The following is a 21,745-nucleotide window of genomic DNA, read 5'->3' on the forward strand; positions in this document are numbered from 1 at the left end:
GTCTGGTGGGAGGCTTGGGCCGTGGCTACCCAGCTGCAGCACCATCTGCGCGAAGCTCGCCATCCACGTGCGCTCGCACACCAGCGCCCACTCCGTGATGATGGTGTTCTCGAAGGGCGCGCTGTCGTACGCGTACGTCGCGCAGTCGGCGTAGCACGTCATGTTCGCGCCCACTGCCGTCGAGTTGTCCGCGAACTGCGCGCACCAGAACACCAGGTTCGGAGTCAGGAATAGAATCTTAGTAATTGGTAGGTATACTTTAAAGGATTTTCTTTTATTACCATAGTAAAATTTCATCTCCTTATCCGATTAAAAAAAATTGTGGGTATACATATATTTTTATTTTATTTGCATTTTACAACCATACTTAAAGAGAATTTTTTTTGGAAAATTAAAAGATCGTGAAGTACGCGACAGATCGAGATGGCGATCCGGGTGGGGACGCCCCGTACACCTGCACAGCCCCTGCGCTAACCCATTGCGGGATAGCATGGGGTCGTACGGGCGTGCGGGGCGTCTCCCCACATCATACCCCAATTGCTATGACCTGTCGCGTACTATAAGTGCCCTTTGCTTGTATTTCTTAACACCTAGTTACCTCATTATTAAAAAAAAAATTTGTACCAACAGAACTCGTTGGAAAATTCGCATGAAATATTTAGGTGCGGTCTATCAGAAAGATTTAAGGTAAAAAGCAAAAACCTTTTAGTTCCATAAACTTTTATTTTGTATTACAAAAATGTTGCCTATTATTATTTAATAACAACAGTTTATTCCTTCCAGTCCGGTGATTCGGAGATTTTAAACAAGGTTTATATAGCTCCTCGTTCTCCTAAAGCAAAAGGCTCCTGGGTTGCCGTTCTTAAATAGTAGTTTCCACGTAAGCTGAGGGCAAAATAAAAAAATATTTGAAATATGTATGGATATAGAGTTAACTGTGACAATGTGACTTGACAGGAGAATGGAAGTTTTGGGTTGTTTCTCATAGATCTTCAGGGCAATTTTATTATATTAGTCGTCTGTATCTCACTTGCTGAATATATGTACATTATAGTTCTCTTGCAATATCGTCCTTCCTTAGGTACGAGTAAGATTTTAAACTAAATGTTATGGGCTCTTCTCAGACCGAGACGCGTTTAAAACCCGCGTAGCTTTAGTTTTAAGTTCATGTAATCAAATAACAGTACCTCATTGTCTTACAAGTTCAACAATTGACGATCAAAAAGTGTATGGTAAAGAATGGCAAAATTGTTATGAACTCACTCTGGCGTAGCAGCGAGCCCCATAGAAGCAGTTCCATAACAATTCCCTCGCAGAAAATCGTCGTAGTTATCACATTTTCGAGCTACAAAGTTGTCTGCATTGACTGACTCAGCCCAGTATGAACGCCAGTGGTTACAGAAATCTGAAGAGTAAAAATTATTTGCATTAGTGGTACTGCACAACTTTTTAGAGTATACGCATCCTCTTCTTTCTAATGTAATATGAAAAAGACAGACACAGTTTGACAGTTTTAAATTTAATTTACAGCTGTCAAACTTCTGTTAAAGTTAGTGGCAAAGTGAACGCCAAACGTCCAGACTGCATGGCCATGCCATCATTGAGCCAAAAGTCAGCACGGCCAATACTGGTAGAGACACCGAACCAGCCGCCATCGGTGTGGATGATGTCAACAAAGTCTGCGTTTTTGAGATGATGGACACAGTTTGTGGTGGGGGATAGAAGCCAGGGTATGCCGCGTAACTTACTTTCAACTGTCAACGGCAAGGTGAAGGGCAAACATCCAGGCTGCTTGGCCATGCTGTCATTGGGCCAAAAGTCAGCACGGCCAATACTGGTAGAGACACCGAACCAGCCGCCATCGGTGTGGATGATGTCAACAAAGTCTGCGTTTTTGAGATGATGGACACAGTTTGTGGTGGGGGATAGAAGCCAGGGTATGCCGCGTAACTTACTTTCAACTGTCAACGGCAAGGTGAAGGGCAAACATCCAGGCTGCTTGGCCGTGCCATCGTTGGGCCAAAAGTCAACATGGCCAATACTGGTCGAGGCACCGAACCATCCGCCATCAGTGTGGATGACGTCCACAAAGTCTGCGTCTTCCGGGTTGATGGGCACAGTCTGTATCGGGGGATAGAAGCCAGGGTACGCCGCATCCAAAACCGTTAACCTTTATTCATTATAATTCGACATATTATAATGTTTAGCATAGATTAACACTGGAATTCATAGTCAAGATAGGGATCTTTTATTTTTCTCTCTCATCTGGCTTTACAAAGATTAGCCAATGTCAAGTTTGTAGTTATTTACAATTTAGGGAAACTATATAAGTATGGACTCCGTCTGTGCCGGCGCTCGCCTATACACGCGCGGCACCCCTTTAGAGCGCTTCCCAGTCAGTTCCACCGCCAAAAACACCAAAAAACCCAAAACCCGGCCACTTTCAACAAAAAAAAAAAACACTGCAAAAAGACAGAGAACGCGCGCCAGCAAACGCCAACACAGACGAAGTCCCAAGATAGGGATTTCTCTAGGGGAGCATTCAGACGACATGTGTCATATATTAAATGATACATGTCATCGGAATGGCCCCCTAACTTGATTATGAATTCCAGTGTCTTGTAAAATCAATTAAAAATATTCCTACTATTTAATCTTTTCAAGTAATATGTAATACTAGCTTATAGCCTCGACTTCGTCTGCGTGGACTATACAAGTTTCAAACCCCTTATTCACCCCCTTAGGGGTTTAATTTTCAAAAATCCTTTCTCAGCGAATGTCTACATCATAATAGCTATCTGCATGCCTTTCAGCCCGATCCATCCAGTTGCTTGAGCTGTGCGTTGATAGATCAGTCAGAGTCAGTCTTTAGATATATCGAGGACAATCCAATCATGTAGGTAGGTATTTTTTTACAAAACTGATAATACTTAGATAATGTACTTAGCTTAAATGAATTTTCAAAGCTTATTCTTAAATCCAATAATCTTTTGTAATGCATTCATTTTGATAAATCTTTAGATTTATGCTTTGAGATTTTCAGTAAATTACCTATAGCACATTAATAGTATGGTATTAGTAATATGGTACTTCTGAGCGCAACTAACTACATTTTAGAGTATTCGCATCTTTTTCTTACCAATATAATAAGAAAATGACAGACAAACCTAATTTAGCTTAGAACTGTCAAACCTCGACTTTAGGTGGATGCCAGTCGCGAGAACTTACAGTAGAGTGCACTATTTAGAGTACCTAAATTTAAAATTCATTATCCGTCCTTTTTTAGCAATATTAAAAAGAAAAGGATGCAAATACTCTAAATTTAAAATCGACGCCAATTATCTACCTTGGTACAGTATATCCTCTAGCCTTCAGAAACCTCGCGATAACGGCTGCAACATGAGCTCCCATAGAATGTCCCACGACATGTAAACCTTGTATATTTAATCCCTGTTTTAGAAGCTTCAATATCGCTTTGCCGGCTTCGTTTCCCACCTGAAATAACAATTTTAATTCATCATCATAAACAACCCATGGTCTGCTCACTACAGAGAACGGATTTTTGTGTTTCTTAAGTTTAACTGTAAATTTACTTTCCATTGTTTTAAAAATATATACATAGATTAAGAATTTGTACTGTAGGTTAGTGTTAGATTAGTTTTCCTATAAAGTATACACCTGTAATTGACAACCATACTGAAGTTATTTTTGTAAAGATTTTTGTCTTATTTGTATGGAAGTTGTTGGTGTAATAATAAATAAATAAATAAATAAATCTTCTCTCAGAATGAGGAGGGTTTTAAGGCCACAGTCTACCACGCTGGCCAAGGGCGGATCGGCAGACTTCATACACCTTTGAAAACATTACAGAGAACTCTTAGGCATATAGATTTCCTCACGATGCTTTACTTCACCGTTAAAGCAAGTGATATTCAATTTAAAAAAAATATTTTTTATTTACCGTTACTACACATCCATGACAAATGATCGAGTTCCTTTCAAACTGAGATTGAAAATCATAACCTATTATAGATACCGACAAAGTGTGCAATTTCAAAAACTTTCGATTATGCTTTTCTTGTCTTTTTTTAAATTTATTTATTCATATTAATTCTACAAGGTTCTTAAGATTACTAACTCGCTAAACTGGTGGGCCAGTTTGTTGGCGAGGTCTTGTCCAGCCCTAATGGCTACATTTACCTACTTTAGATATTTCGATTCCTTTCCTTAGGTATGAGAATCCTAACGTACAAAACATGGATTTTACCGTACCAGATTCCCATTTTCAAAGGATCGACTTGGTATCAATCAATGTTTGCAGGAAATGGAATTTGGAGTGTAAGTTTCCAAAATGTTTAGGGTTTAAATTGATTGTCATCCTGATTATTATCAGCATCTGTGTGAATATATTACTTCATCTATTTAGTAGTACTTACCGGCTTAATATTATACAAGACGCTGATATAATCCCCGAAAGCAAGGTTCGACCAATCCAGGATGAGTATGTTGAATCCACCGTTCTTGATATATGCCTCCAGTAACGTAGCACCACTGGAATCGCTGGTAACTTCTAGATATCTGTAAATAACAATATTCATACTATTATCCATACTAATATTATAAATGCGAAAGTGTGTCTGTCTGTCTGTCTACTACGTTTTCACGGCCCAACAGTTTAACCAATTATGACGAAAAGTACACGGTTAGCTTATATCCCGGGGACGGACATAGGCTAGTTTTATCTCGAAAAATCCCACAAAAAATAATCGGAATCAAAAAATAATCGGAGTTCCCACGGGATTCCTAAAGACCCATCCGGTCAACCGATTTGTATGAAATTTGGTAGCTTGCGTCCATATTATTGACATAGACAACTTTTTATCCCGGAAAACCAAACAGTTCCCACGGGATCTTCATTAACCTACATCCACGCGGACGAAGACGCGGGCATCCTCTAGTATTTTATAAATGCGTCCTGCTTGCTTTTCCTGCTTCTGTAGTAGTGGGGGCTGCTAACATTTAAATGATTAGATACGAAATGGATACATTTCATACTAACCCACCGACGTAAATCACTGTAGGCTTCTGCCGCTCAAAAGTAGGATCTGATAACAGTAAAACAGAATTCTGCATTCGGTAGGATGTGTGATTTTTTACACTATCCCTGAAAATAAAGTGGTTGAGTGACTTTATGGGTAGAAAGGTTAAGTTCAAGAGGCCTACTAGGTAATTTAGGTATAGACGCGACAGGCTGAGATGGCAATCGGGGGAAGAGGCGCGGACGCCTCGCTCACCCGCGCTATCCCGCACAGGGTTAGCGCGGGTGTGCGGGGGGTTCCCACACCGATTCCCATCTCAGCCAGGTACCTAGGTAGGTAGTTACCTAGGTACTTTATTTTGCCTCATTTAAATAACGATACTAACCTATAATATTTTAATCTGATATCACTCAATTCAGCTTTTCGTCCTCTAGGCGCTGCAAATGTTAAAACCTCAGATTAAAAATAAGCCTAAGTACCTATAGTTTTTATTATTATGCTTGTTATTTAAGTTAATTTTTAAATTAATTTAAGGACGTCTTTGGCCAACTGGATACAAATCTGAACTCATTCCCACTGCCTAAAACTCTGCTAAAATATCCAAATTTCGTTATTTCGATCAAAACGTAAAATTACATACAGTAAAGTTTCAAAAACTTTAAGTTTCTTGCTTCTCCTGTACTATTTAATTTCGAGTAGGTAATTACCCCGTCATGTCCACCAGCTCCTCAATTTCAAATTACATAAGTCTTGTATAAAAGTATTCTTACTTGGTATAAAAATTCGCTGAATCAGTTGAAAGCTGTCTTTGGATAACGGCAAGGATGGACCTCCGTGACATTCGGCACTTACTGTAAGAACTAAACCATAGGTAATAGACTACAGGCCCATGTTTAAAAATGGGTGGGTCATATGAACCACCAGGTGACGTATACAGGACGATATAAGAGCATAAAATAATAAGTTTCAGCACTATGCCGTCACTTGTAAGCTGTCCAACAGAGTGCTGGTGAGAATTGAAAAGTGCAGGTAGAGTGAGTACATTTTGGTCATATATTTTTGTACGGCATTTTTACCATCGATAGATCCATGAAAAATAATAAGAAAGCGCGCAGTGCCGTAAAAAAATGGTGCGCCACAAAGTCAGTAAATGTTTTGATTTTCTGACAATTTCCGGGGTAAATTTGGTCATTTAATTCTGTACGGCACTAGTTTCATACTGTTTCAATACAGCCTCTAATCCATTATTCCGCAACGCCGTACAAAAATCATGCGACAAGGGGAAAAAATTGAGGGTAGCAACCCCCTCTCTTTCCGTGGTCCGGGGGGTGATTTGAGAAAGTACGGCTTTGGTTCCAAAACATTATCTAGCACTCAAAAGTACTATTAAAAATAATGCCGTAAAAAAATTAGTGTTCATTTGAATGTGTATCAATAATTATCTTAATTTCATGGTATACTTAATTTTTAAAGCTGTAAAATCATTTGACTCTGTACGGCAACTTTTTTTTTAACATGATAGTGTAAAATACTATTGTTATATAGTATTGCCGTTCAAAAGAAACTGTTCTAAAAAAAATTATAGATAAATACAAAAACTGAAATTTTTCAAATTATTGCAAAAGTTTAAATATTCATAGATTAATAAAATATAGCAATTTTCTACGCTTTTCCCTTGTTTTAAATAGTATTAAGATAAATAAATTAGGAAAAAATTATGCCGTACATTTTAATGCAGACCATATCTTTTAGGCTGATGAAAATGACGCTACCATTTTAAGGGTAGTACTTTATGGCCATCTGATACTGTACGGCATTAACATATTTTTGAAGAGAACAATTGATAATATGATAAAATCACTATGCCGTCTAACTGAAGTGAACGGGTGTGTATATAATATCCACATCCCTACAAACCTTTGGACCAACGAAAATGTACGGCATGTAAAAAAATATTATCTATGCATAAAACACTTTCAAAATAAATTAATTTTATGTTGTTTCAAATCACCCCCCGGACCACGGAAAGAGAGGGGGTTGCTACCCTCAATTTTTTCCCCTTGTCGCATGATTTTTGTACGGCGTTGCGGAATAATGGATTAGAGGCTGTATTGAAACAGTATGAAACTAATGCCGTACAGAATTAAATGACCAAATTTACCCCGGAAATTGTCAGAAAATCAAAACATTTACTGACTTTGTGGCGCACCATTTTTTTACGGCACTGCGCGCTTTCTTATTATTTTTCATGGATCTATCGATGGTAAAAATGCCGTACAAAAATATATGACCAAAATGTACTCACTCTACCTGCACTTTTCAATTCTCACCAGCACTCTGTTGAGTATTCCATCTCATTTTCCTGATCTTTTAGCTTCTTTTGAAAATAATAATTACATCCATGCTATTTTAGTGTCTGAAACCTTCCTCAAACCATGTTTGCCTTCTATCTCCTACTCTATTCCTGGTTTCCACTTGATTCGAAACGACCGCACGGGAAAAGGTGGGGGTGGTGTGGCCATTTATCTTCGTAGCCATATTCCCTTTACTGTTTTGGACAAGTCACCCAGTTTGTACTCGGAATCTGCTGAACACATTTTCATTGAAGTATTATTTGGTCAACTGAAACTACTCCTTGGTGTTTATTACAGCCCTTCTCTACATATTAACTATTTTCATTCGTTTGAAACTCTTCTTGAACAATATGTACCGACAGTTGACCATACAATTATTTTAGGTGACTTTAATACGTGTCTCCTCAAAGATGATGCGCGTGCGAAACGCTTGACTAATATTGTTAATAGTTCCAACCTACAGTTGCTTCCATCCTTGGCCACGCATTTCTTTCCAAATTGCGCTCCCTCTCAGCTGGATTTGATTATGGTCTCCTCTAGAGAACATGTAAGCTCACATGGTCAATTTTCAGCAGAAGCCTTTTCCTATCATGATCTCGTATATGTATCATATAAAATACGTCCTCCGAAAGCCAAGCCAACCGTTGTCATGCGACGGAGCTTCAAGAATTTTAATAATGATAGGTTCCTACAGGATCTCAACAACATAGATTGGGATACCATTTTTGATGCTGCTACAGTGGATGAAAAGCTCAATTTATTTAATTCTTTGTTAATTGAAATCTTTGATGTGCATGCACCACTGCGCCCAATCAAGTTGAAACATTTACCGGCTCCGTGGCTAACTAAAGAAATAAAAATTATTATGTCTAAACGTAACAAAGCAAAAGCTAAATATAAACTACAACCAACTGAAGAGCATCTCGATAAATACAAAAAACTACGGAACCGATGCAGTAAACTTTGCCGAGATGCTCAACGTGACTATATTCATAAGTCTATTGATAACAGTAACCCTTTTAAAACCTGGAAATTCCTAAATTCACTTGGGATTGGCAAGCAACATTGTCAGACCGTAAAGAATGTAAACTTGGATGACTTGAATAGACATTTTACCGCAATTACGCCAATGGATAGCCATATAAAAAATGATACTTTAAACCGTATTACTGCATCACCTACTCCTGACTCTCCCCCATTTATATTTAACTCAATTACTCCTGATGACGTCAAAAAACACATCTTGGCAATCAAATCTGATGCTGTTGGCAGTGATGGTATAAGCCGGAAAATGATAATGCTTGTGCTGGAAAAAGTGACCCCGATTCTTTGTCATATTCTTAATTACTCGTTATCGACCAGTACTTTTCCCAGCGCGTGGCGTGCAGCGTATGTTATTCCTGTTCCCAAAACAACTAATCCCTCATCTTTCTCTCACTATCGACCAATTTCTATTCTTCCGTTCCTTTCTAAAGTAGCTGAACGTATAGTTTCCTCTCAACTTCGCCTTTACCTATCCTATAATAACCTACTTAATCCTCACCAGTCAGGTTTTCGGCCAGGACACAGCACTGTCACTGCGCTCACTAAGATCTGTGATGACATTCGTTACGGTCTTGACAACAAACTTGTGACAATTATTGTTCTTCTTGATTTTAGTAATGCCTTTAACACGGTTGATTTTGATATAATGCTAGCCACGCTTAAGTCTATTAATATATCACAAGACGTTGTGGACTGGTTTCACTCTTATTTATGGCATCGTCAGCAACGTATCCGTATTGATAATAAGTTTTCCTCCGTCTCCTGTCTCCGTGCTGGTGTGCCTCAAGGAGGTGTCCTTTCGCCACTTCTTTTTGCTATATTTATTAATTCTATCTCCCATTCCCTCTCCTCGTCTTACCATCTTTACGCCGATGACCTACAAATTTACTTATCCGTACCTGCGGATGAAGTGATGATGGGTATTTGTAAAATTAATTCAGACTTATGTAAAATTAGTACTTGGAGTGAGTCGCACGGGCTAACTATAAACGCTAGTAAGTCACAGGCTGCTATCATCGGTAACCCTAAGCTAACCTGTAAAATCGATCCCAATTCTGTAGGTTCGATTGTGCTGAATAACTCTACATTGCCTTTCAGTCATACTGTCAAGAATCTCGGCTTGTTTATTGACTCGTCATTCTCCTGGATTCCGCATATCAATTATGTAAGCAGACGCCTTTTCGCTGCTGTCGGCTCCCTTAAAAGATGGAAGAATCTCCTCCCAATCAAAACAAAAATATCCTTGGCTGAATCTCTGCTCTTACCCATTCTTGATTATGCCGATAGCAGCTATACGGATTTGAACGAGGAGTTACTAAACAAGCTGGAACGGTTGCAAAATCTTTGCATTCGATTTGTCTTTGGCTTGAGAAAATTTGACCATGTCAGCGAATACCGTTCTCGTCTCAAGTGGTTGCCAATTAGACGGCGACGAAATTTCCACGTCCTCATTCTACTCTTTTCTATTCTCTATGAGCCTCACACTCCTCCCTACCTTAAAGATCGCTTCACTTTCCTCGGTGCTGCTGATCGCCACATGAAGTTGCGCTCTTGCTCGGATAACAAGCTCCAAACCCCAAGAAATTACACAAAATTCTACGGGAGGTCCTTTACGGTACATGCAGTACAACTGTGGAATGACCTCCCCAAGAATATTCGAAGTTCGAAATCCCTGCCCATTTTTAAAAACCGTTTGAAAGAATTCTACTTATCTATGCCATAATAGTTTAAATATTGTTTTTATTTATTATATTATTATTTTTTATACTATATGTATCCCTTTTATATTATATGCAAGTAACTATATTGTCCTATATAGCATATACATATATATTTATATATTATATATATATAATTACTTTTTTATGTTTATTAGTATATATATAAATCTTTGTAAAAAATCCTTGCGACTTGGTACTATCCAACCTCCTTCCTAGAACTTCTCCTTTCAGCAAAGGTTGCCTGGTAGAGATTGCTCCAAGCAATAAGGCCGCCTTTGCACACAATTGTTTTTTTTTCTGTTTTCTTCTTACTGTGTTGTTATCCTTATATGTGTTTTTGTGTGCAATAAAGAGTTTCTATCTATCTATCTATCTATCTGTTGGACAGCTTACAAGTGACGGCATAATGCTGAAACTTATTATTTTATGCTCTTATATCGTCCTGTATACGTCACCTGGTGGTTCATATGACCCACCCATTTTTAAACATGGGCCTGTAGTCTATAAGTACAGTTAAAACTTTTATTTAAACATTATTAGATAGATCTAGTAAAATTGGTCGGTCGCTCGGTGTATTTTAACATTGGGCTATATTTATAGGTATTTATGAATTCAGGTTTTTTTCTCTCTTTCATTTGATATCTCACTCAATAACATTGGGAAGAAAAGGAGACCCCCACTTTTTTGAACGTAACATCCGTCAGGTCAATTTTTTTCGCATAAAAATGTAGCCTATGTCACCCGGACCATAATAAGGAATCGATTGACATTTCATTCATCAAAATCGGCTCAGCAATTTAGGCGCTACGGTGGAACATACATAAATACAAATCTACATGCATGCATAGACTGCTAAAATCATAACCCTTCCTTTTGGCTTTGCCGTAGACGGGTGAAAATCACAAAATAGCACTTTGGCCTCTTTAAGTCAGGGGTTCGGGCTCTATCCCCTGGAGAACCCAAATGCACCAACTTTTCTTTTGTATTTGTCTAGTTGAACTTCACAACATTGACTGAGCTTTGGCTTAGCTCTTGGTTTGCACGCCATTTATTTCTAGCTTAGCTTAGCTTTGGCATAGCTTAATTTTCGGTCTGCAACCGGCTGGCTCAACACCGGGATGTTTCCCGCCGTGGATTGGTTCATCAATCCACCATTACCTTCGCGTACTGTACTGTGGGAAAGTAGGTACAGTAGGTAGGTACAATCCTTGCACAGACGCATATCCAGTACCAGTGTCATTCAGATTTTGACGTGACGTCTTATAATTCGATAGAGCCGGCTGCACGCACGAAAAAACATGACTCATGCGGCGTTACCTCGCTCTGAGGCGTTCCATGTAAGGCTTGAAGTGCAAGCGAGAGCGCGGAACGAGCGACAAAGAAGCACAATCGGCCTTTGTTGTCACGTTCAACTATTGTCAGTAAACCGACTTTACAGACAACCAATTTTTTTTTGTGACGCGTAGGTAATACATAGATTAGGTACATACCTGCTATAAAAAGACAAAATCTGAAGTTCACTTCCAACATTTTCACTCAGGAGTTCTAACTTGTAATTTATTACTTAAAAAGTCCAGCTTAACTGCATAACTTATTTCACTGTAGGTATAAGTATGTTAATATATATTAAATAGCTAACTTTTTTTTAAAATACCTACTACTTATTTAGGGAAGTACCTATTTTGTTATAGGGTGTATCTGCACTTCAAGGCTATTTTTTTTTAATTTACTGAATTAATTTCCCCAGATGTTTATTTAGTATCAAACTAGAGATAAACTAATTAGTTATTAGTTTACTACTCAGTTAGTATTTATCTATCAAAAACTAACTGAGTAGTAAACTTGTGAACTCTACGCCAGGTGAATAACAACTATACAAGGTCCAATTTAACCAGGAGTAACAAATTGCAAGGTTAAAGCCAATCAATTCAGAGATAATCATTATGTTTTTGTGCATACTTAATCACTTCCATATACCTATCCATAACTACTACTAATATTATAACTATTAAAATAAATCCGTCAGTCTGTGTTTTTGTTCATTCGGTTGATTTGATGACATTAATTGATAGAGACAGCTTTCATCCTGGCCGAAAAACCTGCATCGTGTATTATAGCTAATAGGGAAAGTGTTGGCCAAGGTGATTACGATCGTCACACTGTAACTGTCATTTTACCGTGATCAAGCCTCTATAAGAGTCGACAGCTACTTTTTAACAGACTTCAAAAAATAAGAAGGTTCTTAATTCATCGGAATGTTTTTTTTCTTTCTTGAAAATCAAACTATGCAGAAAATCAGAGATTTTTATACACCTAAGTTCATATGAAGAAGTCGTGGGCATCAATTAAGTACGACCTACCTGCTAATAAACAGGTATTAGGTATTGCAAGTATACCTGTCAATTGCTGCACCGATCTTGATGAAATTCGGCATAAAGATATCAATCCTTGAATCCTCAAGACGGACATTGGATACTTTTATCCAGAAAATCCAAGTTCCCACAGAAATTACAAAAACTTGAATTTAATCGGATGAAGTCGCGAACATCAGTTAGTATATTATAATGTTAGGTAGATTTTTATGTGAATTACAAATTACTTACAGTACCTAATAATTTTATGTATGAAGTGAGTACCTAATTTCGAGTCAGTCACGAATTTCCTAGGAATAACACGAAATCCCGTATCCCATTTCACTAACAAAATCTGGAGAAATGACAAATCACTGAGCATTTGGCTACCTCTACAATCCAAATTGAAATAAAAAGCTTTTAGAACTTTAGAAATGCTTTATTTACGTAGTTACACATTATTTTAGGAATGTTTACAATAAAATAAAGTATTAATAATATTAAGGCTAAAGGCACATTGCGGCGGAGACGAAAAAAGCGACACTTTTCTAAATACAAAGTAAACCAAATTTTATTTCGCTACCTAAATACACCTCGGCCACAACACAACTACTTTGGAACACGAACCCAAGCCTGACTACTCACGACGCTCGCACTAGATGGCAGCACGGGTACATGTCAAAGTAGAGTTACACGCAAATCTGAATCACACTAACAGAGTTATCTGAAATCTGCAGTACATATAAGTTTTAAGATAAAACCGTCGACCCAGCTGGCGCTCCGAGCACAACACCGCTCGGTGGGAAATTTCCCTATTTGCTACGGTCGAGCACAAAGACACCGCTCCCGTACAAACGTGATAGGGTCAACAAGAGTCCTGCACAGCTGCCAATCTCGAGAAGAAGAATGTACATGCAGGGATAAAGTTCAGCATACTTTGTGATATTTTAGAAAAGACGCGTCAGAATTCTCTGCCGCAATATGCCTTGAGCCTAAGATAACGATAAATAATCTAGGTACGTACATTTAAGTTTCCTTCACACCAAGGTTCATATTGCACCATACATAAATCACATTTATAAAAACAAACTTAACGACTCTTTTATTATAATCGGCCTGGCAGTTAATCGATTAATTTATCGTGAGTGATTTCCATTATAATTATAGGTTATTTAGCTATAGTCAAGTATTTAGTCGATGTAAAATAGGGTGGTTTTTGTGGATGAGGTCCTTTTTTCATAGGGGTCTCAACCACGCAGCGAGATGAGTCCCTATGAAAAAGGACACCGGATGGGTTCGAAACTAGTCGGGCTAACATCGACTAAATACGTGAGTATAGCCGTAACAACCTATACTTATCGTTGAATCGGTTCATTACCTAATGAATGCATTCGTCACTTATGATACATTTTGAGTTCAAACGTTTCTTTCTGAGTGAAGGATGCCAATGAAAGGCAAAAATGAATAAAACTTAACCCGTCTGGTATCACCTTTACATTTTTAGCAGACGCAATAGGATCTTTAAAATACTCTAGGGACTTCAGTTTACTTTTGCGTATATGATTATTTGTACAAGCTTGAATAACTTTAACTTTGATACTAGAAAGATTAATACTACCATATAAACGCCGTAAAATTTCAAATTTATGTTTTTACACCATTCTGAAATGTTATAAGCATAATAATGTACATCATAAGTTTTACATAGCTTTTAAAATAAAGATTATTATTATTTATTACTAAAGAAATCAACAGCCACACTATTTGTTAAATTAAAACTAATAAGATAAACATATTTACAAACTTAATAATTGACAGCTATAATGAAATATTTATAAAAAGAAGCTATTAAAGATTTCACGAGTTTTAATCAAAAATCTTAGGTCTTTAAAAAGCTCTTTTCACGAATGAGCTATAACTTGTTTAAATATGTAAATGCTGTTCAGTTTGTCTTAACTTGACAATATGAGTACGAAGACAACATCCAAGCAACATCCAGTCTTCCCTGAGATGATGGTTATACCTATACACTGTGATGTTCTACGATTAAGATCGCCAAATGCCCCGTATTTTACGGGTTACCAAAAATAAAATACGGGGTCAATAAAGTTTCCGTATTATTTACAAATTGGTGAAACCAAACCTTGACGTTCTGTTCAGTATAAAGAATATTTTCCTTGTGCGGCAATGCGCGGACAATATTGATACTGTGAAGGCGGAATTATAAGTTATATGTATAATTTTAAATTAACATACAAAGATTTTTATACATTTGTGTCACAAAATAAAGAGCTTTTAAAAGCTGTTTCTTCAACGTATTAAAAAAATATCTAAGTATGTAAAATACTGTCTCGTAAAAAAGTCTAAACCCCGTATTTTTGATGCTGGTAACCCGTAAATCAAGAAGTGGCAGGTGGCAAACCTACCTACGATGCATGCAAAGCAATCTAATCCAATCTGAAGTTGTTGAAGCTGAAGACTAAATACACAAACCCGGCTGAGATTTGCCCTTAATTGGCTGTGGAATAATGTAAACAGCGAATCAACCAATCAAAGCGCAGAATTTGCTGTTGATTACGTTTTCCTTACACAACCGGGGAGTGTTTTTGTACAATGCGCAGTCATGCGCCTACGTTCAGATTGCATTACCTGTTTTGCGCACAGTATACCAATGTTTATTATATTTACTTGAGATCCACATCGTCACCAAGTAGATCTTCACACTCCTTCTCCCATTTATCATCGCTGGATTTTTCCGCTACCACCTCGTATTCTTTGAGTTCCGCCTCCAACTCTTTCTCCCATTGTTCTGAAAGTTTTCGTCATTATGGCTAATTTTGTTGTACACAATTTGTTGAAATTAATAGCTAATCAATCGTATCCGTAATCCATCGATAGGTTACTTAGCAACATCGTTTTTGTTAGGTTTTCTTGACAATTGAAACGAGTTATGCAGAAATCAGCCAGATGAGGAAAAGTACAAATCGAATTATGAGTTTTATTGCTACAAGTTAAAGCTCATAATTTGATTTGTACTTTTCCTCACCTAGCTGATTTCTGCATAACTCGTTCCAACTAACTTATCGACAGATTACTGATAGATTGAGTATATTATTATACTCTATCCACGGAGAGAAGCTAGTATAGGGCTTTTTCTGTTACGTAATCCAACGCAAATAACAAAGACAAAAAGTAAGTGGGCGTTACCATTTTGAGTGGCCAACCAATCACAAACGAGCCTATGTTTTCCGTTAGTCATCTTTGTCATTTGTATGGGATTATGTGACAGCGAGAATCCTATATTAACTCCTCTCCGTGGATGGAGTATAATTTCGGCAGGTATAATATTGACAGGTCTAAAGCTAGAGCCATCCTTTTCCGCGGGGAGCATTTTGAAAAGGATAGCTGTAAGTAGTGCATGATAGGTTATTTTCCTTCATAAGTACACATGTAGGCAATGGACAACCATACTGCAGAGAATTTGTACATTTTATAGTCATAATTGTATGGAAATTGTTGGTGTAAAAAAAAAAACTTTAATTAGACCTGCCATTTTAGTTTAACGGTTGTGTACAACGGAATTACTAATTAGTAAATAAGTATAGTACGCGACAGGTCGACATGGCAATCAGGGTAGGGACGCCTAGCACATTCACACAGCCCCCCCCCCCCGTGCTAACCCGGTGCGGGAAAGCACAGGTTCCGTGTGGGTTTGCGGGGCGTCCCCCGTCTCATAACCCAATTTCCCATCTTGACCTGTCGCGTACTATAACTCTGCAAAGAATCATATTATAAGGAAAAGTATCTTCTCTACAAGCATTCGTAAAAAATTGTCTTCTTAAGTCATTTTTACATTCCAGCCAATCGTATCGGACAATCCAAAATACCTAGTCTAAATTTTTTATCGTAACTACTTTAATAGAGTCTTGAATTATTCTTCGACGCTGATGTCAGCCGCTTGCATCGGTCGCGCGTTCGAATACACATTATGTTATGATACTAGCGATCGCCCTTGGCTCCGCTCCTGTGCGAATTCTGAAAAATCGCATAATAGGCTATTTGACCAATTTTTTGAAATCGTTTTTAATTATTCTTTATGACATAAAAAACACACTACATTGATATTTTCGTAAGATCTACTGTATTAAGAATTAAAATCAATGACAATGCTAAAGTTTTGAAGTCCGCGCCGAAAACAATATTTATTTTCTGTAATGGCGCTTGGCACACGACACGTGTGACGTCACACGCTAGTAAACAAGTTCACAGACGTTCACATAATGTGAACCTAAGTGAGCTTGTTTACTAGCGTGTGACGTCACTCGTGTCATGACAGACTATGGATGGGTGTCAACCTAGCTATGTCGCTGTCCCTACGTAACTGACATCAGCATAGACGCAATCCTGGTCCAAGGAGGCAAAATAACAAGACGAATGTTATTTTAGAATAATATAATTATTTCAATTCATAATAACTAACTATAAATGCCATTATTAACTATAATGTTATAATTTCACTAAACATTTTTTAAGTATTGACAATAGAAAGTGTTTTATGTCTATGCCGTCACTAGAATGATGCGGGGTTTACCAACTAAGGCCGCGGCCGGACTGACTAGAGACTGGTTTAGGCTTTATACGCACTGGGTTCGCGATGTTTCGATACAGGTACGTAAAGGCCAGGAGCGAAACTGAAGTGGCAATGGGCAGGACACAGCCCAAAAGACGTTGGGGTACCAAAGTGCTGGAATGGCGACCTCGCACTGGAAGGCGCAGCGTCGGAAGACCCCTTTTTATAAAAGGGGTCTTTATATAAAGGGGGGATTAATAATTTTTCTTTCAGTACAAAAATTATTTCAATTTTTTCGTGATTCCCATGACTCACAACAACGCGACTTATGTCGATGTAGACCAGAGCCTTTTTTGAATACATACTGTTAATTTCCCACCACAAACCAGATCTCCAGACATTCCAAACGCGGCCAAAATAACTTCTATTTAACCTAATGAATTTTATTTTAAAAATTAACGTACTTAAAACGACATGAAGCGGTCTCATCCAAAGGGTCCGTTAAAAAAATTTACAAACCTACAACCGCGCTGCAAGACACGACAAGAATGAATTTTCTTTCAAAAACAAACATATTTGAGCATTCACAATTAATATAATACTATATAATGTATGGCACGACAACAATTTCGATACTTGGTGTCATCAAAATGCAATTTTCCCTTAGCACAGTTAGGCCAAAAGTTTTTTATTTAATTTGCCAAAGTTAACTGCGCCACATGCAAAATGAAGAGTGACGAAAGAAGACTTTCTAGGAAAAGAAGAGACTGATTTTCATGTAGGTAACTTAGTTTGTACTAGCCGACCAAAACTTTGTAGTTTATGGTACATCTACCACAGCTCACACATTCACCTCTCACACAAGTTATTAATAATAAACTTATGCGTTGAAATATCCGCCCAAATAAAAGAGAAAACTAATAGACCTCAATAATTTTATTCAAAGGGTACCTAGCTTTTTCCCGCAACTTCGTTCGCGTTATTTATAGCCATTAAATTGCTGAATAATAATAATTTTTAAATGCGATCAAAAATTTTGAAACCGGCTGGATTCGAACCTGTCTCACCTGGCTTCCTAAACGCCTTTTGGACGCTAGACTGTGAACTGTGGTTCACAAAACTGCTAAGTGCCGAGAGATAATACGTATTTTCATTCAGTACTCAAGCGCCTGTTAATGCCATCTAGTAGCGAAATGTTGCAGTTATCGAAACTATTTTCAAAGCCCCATATTTCTCACATACTCTCACATATTCTATCCATACCAGGGTCTAAATGAAGGCTAGTACAAGACTAATTTAATCATCAACATAGAAACAAAATTATTGCTACCTTCCGTCGCTTACGCCATATGTAGCGGCACGTTTTAAACTATAGGCCCGTGTCGTATCACCTGTCTTTGACGATCATTTACATTACACCACCTTACAACTATACCAACTAAATCTACACAACTTTATAAACACTGGATTACAGACATAGAATGGATTCGTAACTTTTTGTAAACAATTGGCTCTACGAACGCACTGTATATGAGTCCATGAATTACGATAGAAGTTTCACTTCTGCAAATAACTGACGCTACTTAATTCTTTGTCATTTTTTCTGTCTTACAAGGCCTACTGTAGCTTCCTAAGCTATTAATTGTTATCATGTGAGTCTAATTTTTATCAGAAGCTGTGGGCATTCCAAAGAAAGAGTCCTCAAAAAACATACCAGGCGCATTTTTGTAAAATAGTAGAATATGATCTACCACCAAGACTGTTTTTCCAAATACTCCATTTCACACTCACGCTAAGAACATTCGAGAATATATAAGAACGCACGGTTAATATTCTCGCCTGTTTTAGGTTCGGAGTCAGTTTTATTGGTTCACGGTGCAAAAACGAAAATTACGCCCCCTTCGAGGCTAAGAATGCTGAGATCTTTAGCGTTCTTTGATTTTGCTCAGACATAAAACAAAATCAAAATGAGACAGAGTTATGCCTCTATATAAATCTGTCTCATTTATTCTTTGCTAAGTTAAAACGAGACGTTATTTCTCCTTTTAACTCTTAAAATTCGAGAAGTCTCGAACGTTCTCGGCGTGTGATCCATTTTTTAACGAGTACACCGCCAGTATATTTTTTCTATTCTATGCGTTCAATCATAGACTATTAACAATGCGTCCGTAGACCCCATAAAAGGAAGGAGGGAAGTGTGTTGTCAGACATAAGCTTACAGACGCAGTTGAGACGGCAGTTAGTGTAACATTTAATTGACTGACACCCATAAGTGATATGTGGCGGCTATAATTTACTGAAATAGTTTTTTTTTTTTCATTTCAATGACATCGTTGAAGCCTTTTTTGAGAACACTCAACTTACTCTTTCTGAATCCCAATTAAATATTATGATCAAATATTCACAAAACTTATCTCGTACTCCTATAGGTATATTTCACAGAACTTCAAAATATGCGAATGAAGTTCGTTGTCTCATTCACACAAAACATTCAGTCATTTTTCATTATTTCCATTTTATAACAAGGCGATATATCTCAAATAGTTTTAAATTTGTTCAGAGTTTGATAGTACCTACTATAAGTATGCAAAGATGTGGCTCATGATCTATGCGTCTATTAAAAGTATCAGAAAAAATCCTGATTGGCAATATATCCATGTATAATTTTGGTGATATATAGTTGGTACTTTGACTTTTCTCACACTTATACCGGGGCTAAAACGAGACAGATTTATGCCTCTATATAAATCTGTCTGGTTTTGACTATCTTAAATCTGAGCAAAGTCAAAGTGCGCTCTACAAATCTAAGCGATAATGTTACTTTGCAAAACGTTATACACTCATATCTTAATTATACAAAATGGTATTTTTTTTTTCATAAAATAAACTATCCTGTTTGTTTTTAAACTACTTTTGAGCGTTATTTCTTTAGAAAGAAGTTTTTTAAGTTAACTTCGTATGAATGTAATTAATGTACGTAAATTGTGAATTGGAATCAAAAAAGACATCAACAATCGTTTAGAATTTTTATTATTTTTTTAATTAATCCATTTTTATTTTCTTAGATTTAACGACTGAAAATTCTGACAACACAGTGTGAGTGAAAGACAAGTTTCAACATTGCTACGCGAAAGAATACACTAATATGGTGCTAATTCATTGGTACACTAAACTAGACTTAGAACATGCGACACGATGTCGTATAGTATGTACTATCTGTGACTAGACACACGTCAAATCGAGAGTTTCAAGAGTCTGTCTGGATATCTCAACTCGTTCTGGTTGGATAGTAGTCGAGTAAAAATATGCTTCTACCTTTAAAGCACTATCCCTTTCAAAATGCTTTCTGCAGAAAAGGTTGGCATGATTTTTAGCCATTTAAAAGCTATGACATTGAAATCGTTACTACATGCATGTTTGACGTCAAATCTGACACTTGTTGAAACAAGCTCTGTCCAATTTGACATCAAAATATGTAGCTAAGAGTGACAAAGCATTGCGCACTTTGTTTTAGTTTAGTGTATCTGAATTAGGAGTTTACTCGCGAAATAATCAAAACCAACTTTGAGAAAACATGTAGATAAAAAGTATAAATGCAAAAAAACAAGCGTTAGGTATGCGTAAGATGCTTCGTAAAAAATAGCTGTGTTAAGTATATAAATTGCTAAATATAAAGCGCAAATTCATTTGCTCAAAATGAAATATGTAGCTCTTAGGAAAGTTTATGGATGTATTTACAGGAGACGCAATTTCGTATAATATTTTGTAAAGTTTTAAATAAAAAAAAGAAATAAAGATAGATAGATAGATAGATAGAACACTTTATTGCACACAAAAACACATATAAAGGAACACAACACAGAAAGAAGAAAACAGAAAAAACAATTGTGTGCAAAGGCGGCCTTATTGCTTGGAGCAATCTCTACCATTCAACCTTTAGAATAATTCTAAATATTCTGAATAATAAAATAATATTCTGAATATTAAAATATATGTTATAGATCTGTTAGGTGTTGAACATATTTGGGGCAATGATAATTATATATTGTAGCTGAAAAAAATATGGAGGCAGTCAATTTAGTTTTAAATTAAAAATATACTTCACTACAACACTTGACTTTTTTGGACTCGGTACTATCCAACACTAGCTTCTCTTTTGAGCAAAGGTTGCCTGTTAGAGATTGCTCTAAGCAATAAGGCCGCCTTTGCACACAATTGTTTTTTCTGTTTTCTTCCTTCTGTGGTGTTCGTTCACTTGTTTTTGTGTGCAATAAAGACTTCTATCTATCTATCTATACTTCTTTTGACAGCTTAAGATAAACACCTCAGTGATATTTTTATTAAGTACTTTACTAAGAAGGAAATAAGAAGCATAAGAACTATAAAGTTCACAGATTACAATCAGGTATAAGTAGAAATCGAAGTAATTTAAAATTCGTAACTGAGTTTCCCATAAATAAATACGTTTTATTTGGCACCTCAAGCATATAATAAGCGTTGTAGACAAAAGTAGCAATGTTCAAACCATTCAGTACAATTAATTAGGTACTACAGAACAGATTTTAAGTGATGCTATATTAATTATCATTATAATATTATGATCTTAATTACTTATGCATATATATAACATTCAGTTTACATTGAAGTATTTTCCCATTGAGATATT

The 21,745-nt window shown here is 37.0% G+C and overlaps 2 protein-coding genes across 6 annotated transcripts in view; both read right to left on the reverse strand.

Annotated features, from left to right (window-relative positions):
* Positions 1-734: 734 nt before the first annotated feature.
* On the reverse strand, positions 735-11,921 carry LOC123876972 (pancreatic triacylglycerol lipase-like). Its single transcript, XM_045923441.1, has 9 exons — positions 11,649-11,921; positions 5,810-5,899; positions 5,425-5,476; positions 5,060-5,164; positions 4,437-4,578; positions 3,347-3,495; positions 1,956-2,170; positions 1,264-1,405; positions 735-885 (listed from the first exon to the last, which is right to left on the reverse strand). The coding sequence occupies exons 1-9, from the start codon at positions 11,686-11,688 to the stop codon at positions 813-815; spliced, it is 1,008 nt and encodes a 335-aa protein (XP_045779397.1). The 5' UTR covers positions 11,689-11,921; the 3' UTR covers positions 735-812.
* Positions 11,922-12,933: 1,012 nt separating this feature from the next.
* LOC123876970 (synapse-associated protein of 47 kDa) overlaps positions 12,934-21,745 on the reverse strand; it is a 96,484-nt gene continuing 87,672 nt past the window's right edge. For all 5 annotated transcript variants that reach the window (XM_045923436.1, XM_045923434.1, XM_045923435.1 and 2 more), the window contains 2 exons: positions 15,179-15,318; positions 12,934-14,387 (listed from right to left, as the gene is read on the reverse strand). In XM_045923436.1, coding sequence (XP_045779392.1) covers positions 15,194-15,318 — 125 coding nt within the window. In that variant the 3' untranslated portion in view covers positions 12,934-14,387; positions 15,179-15,193. The remainder of the gene's footprint in view (positions 14,388-15,178; positions 15,319-21,745) is intronic.

The sequence above is a fragment of the Maniola jurtina genome, chromosome 22 (genome assembly GCF_905333055.1).
Source record: "Maniola jurtina chromosome 22, ilManJurt1.1, whole genome shotgun sequence".
NCBI classification, from domain to species: Eukaryota; Metazoa; Arthropoda; class Insecta; order Lepidoptera; family Nymphalidae; genus Maniola; species Maniola jurtina.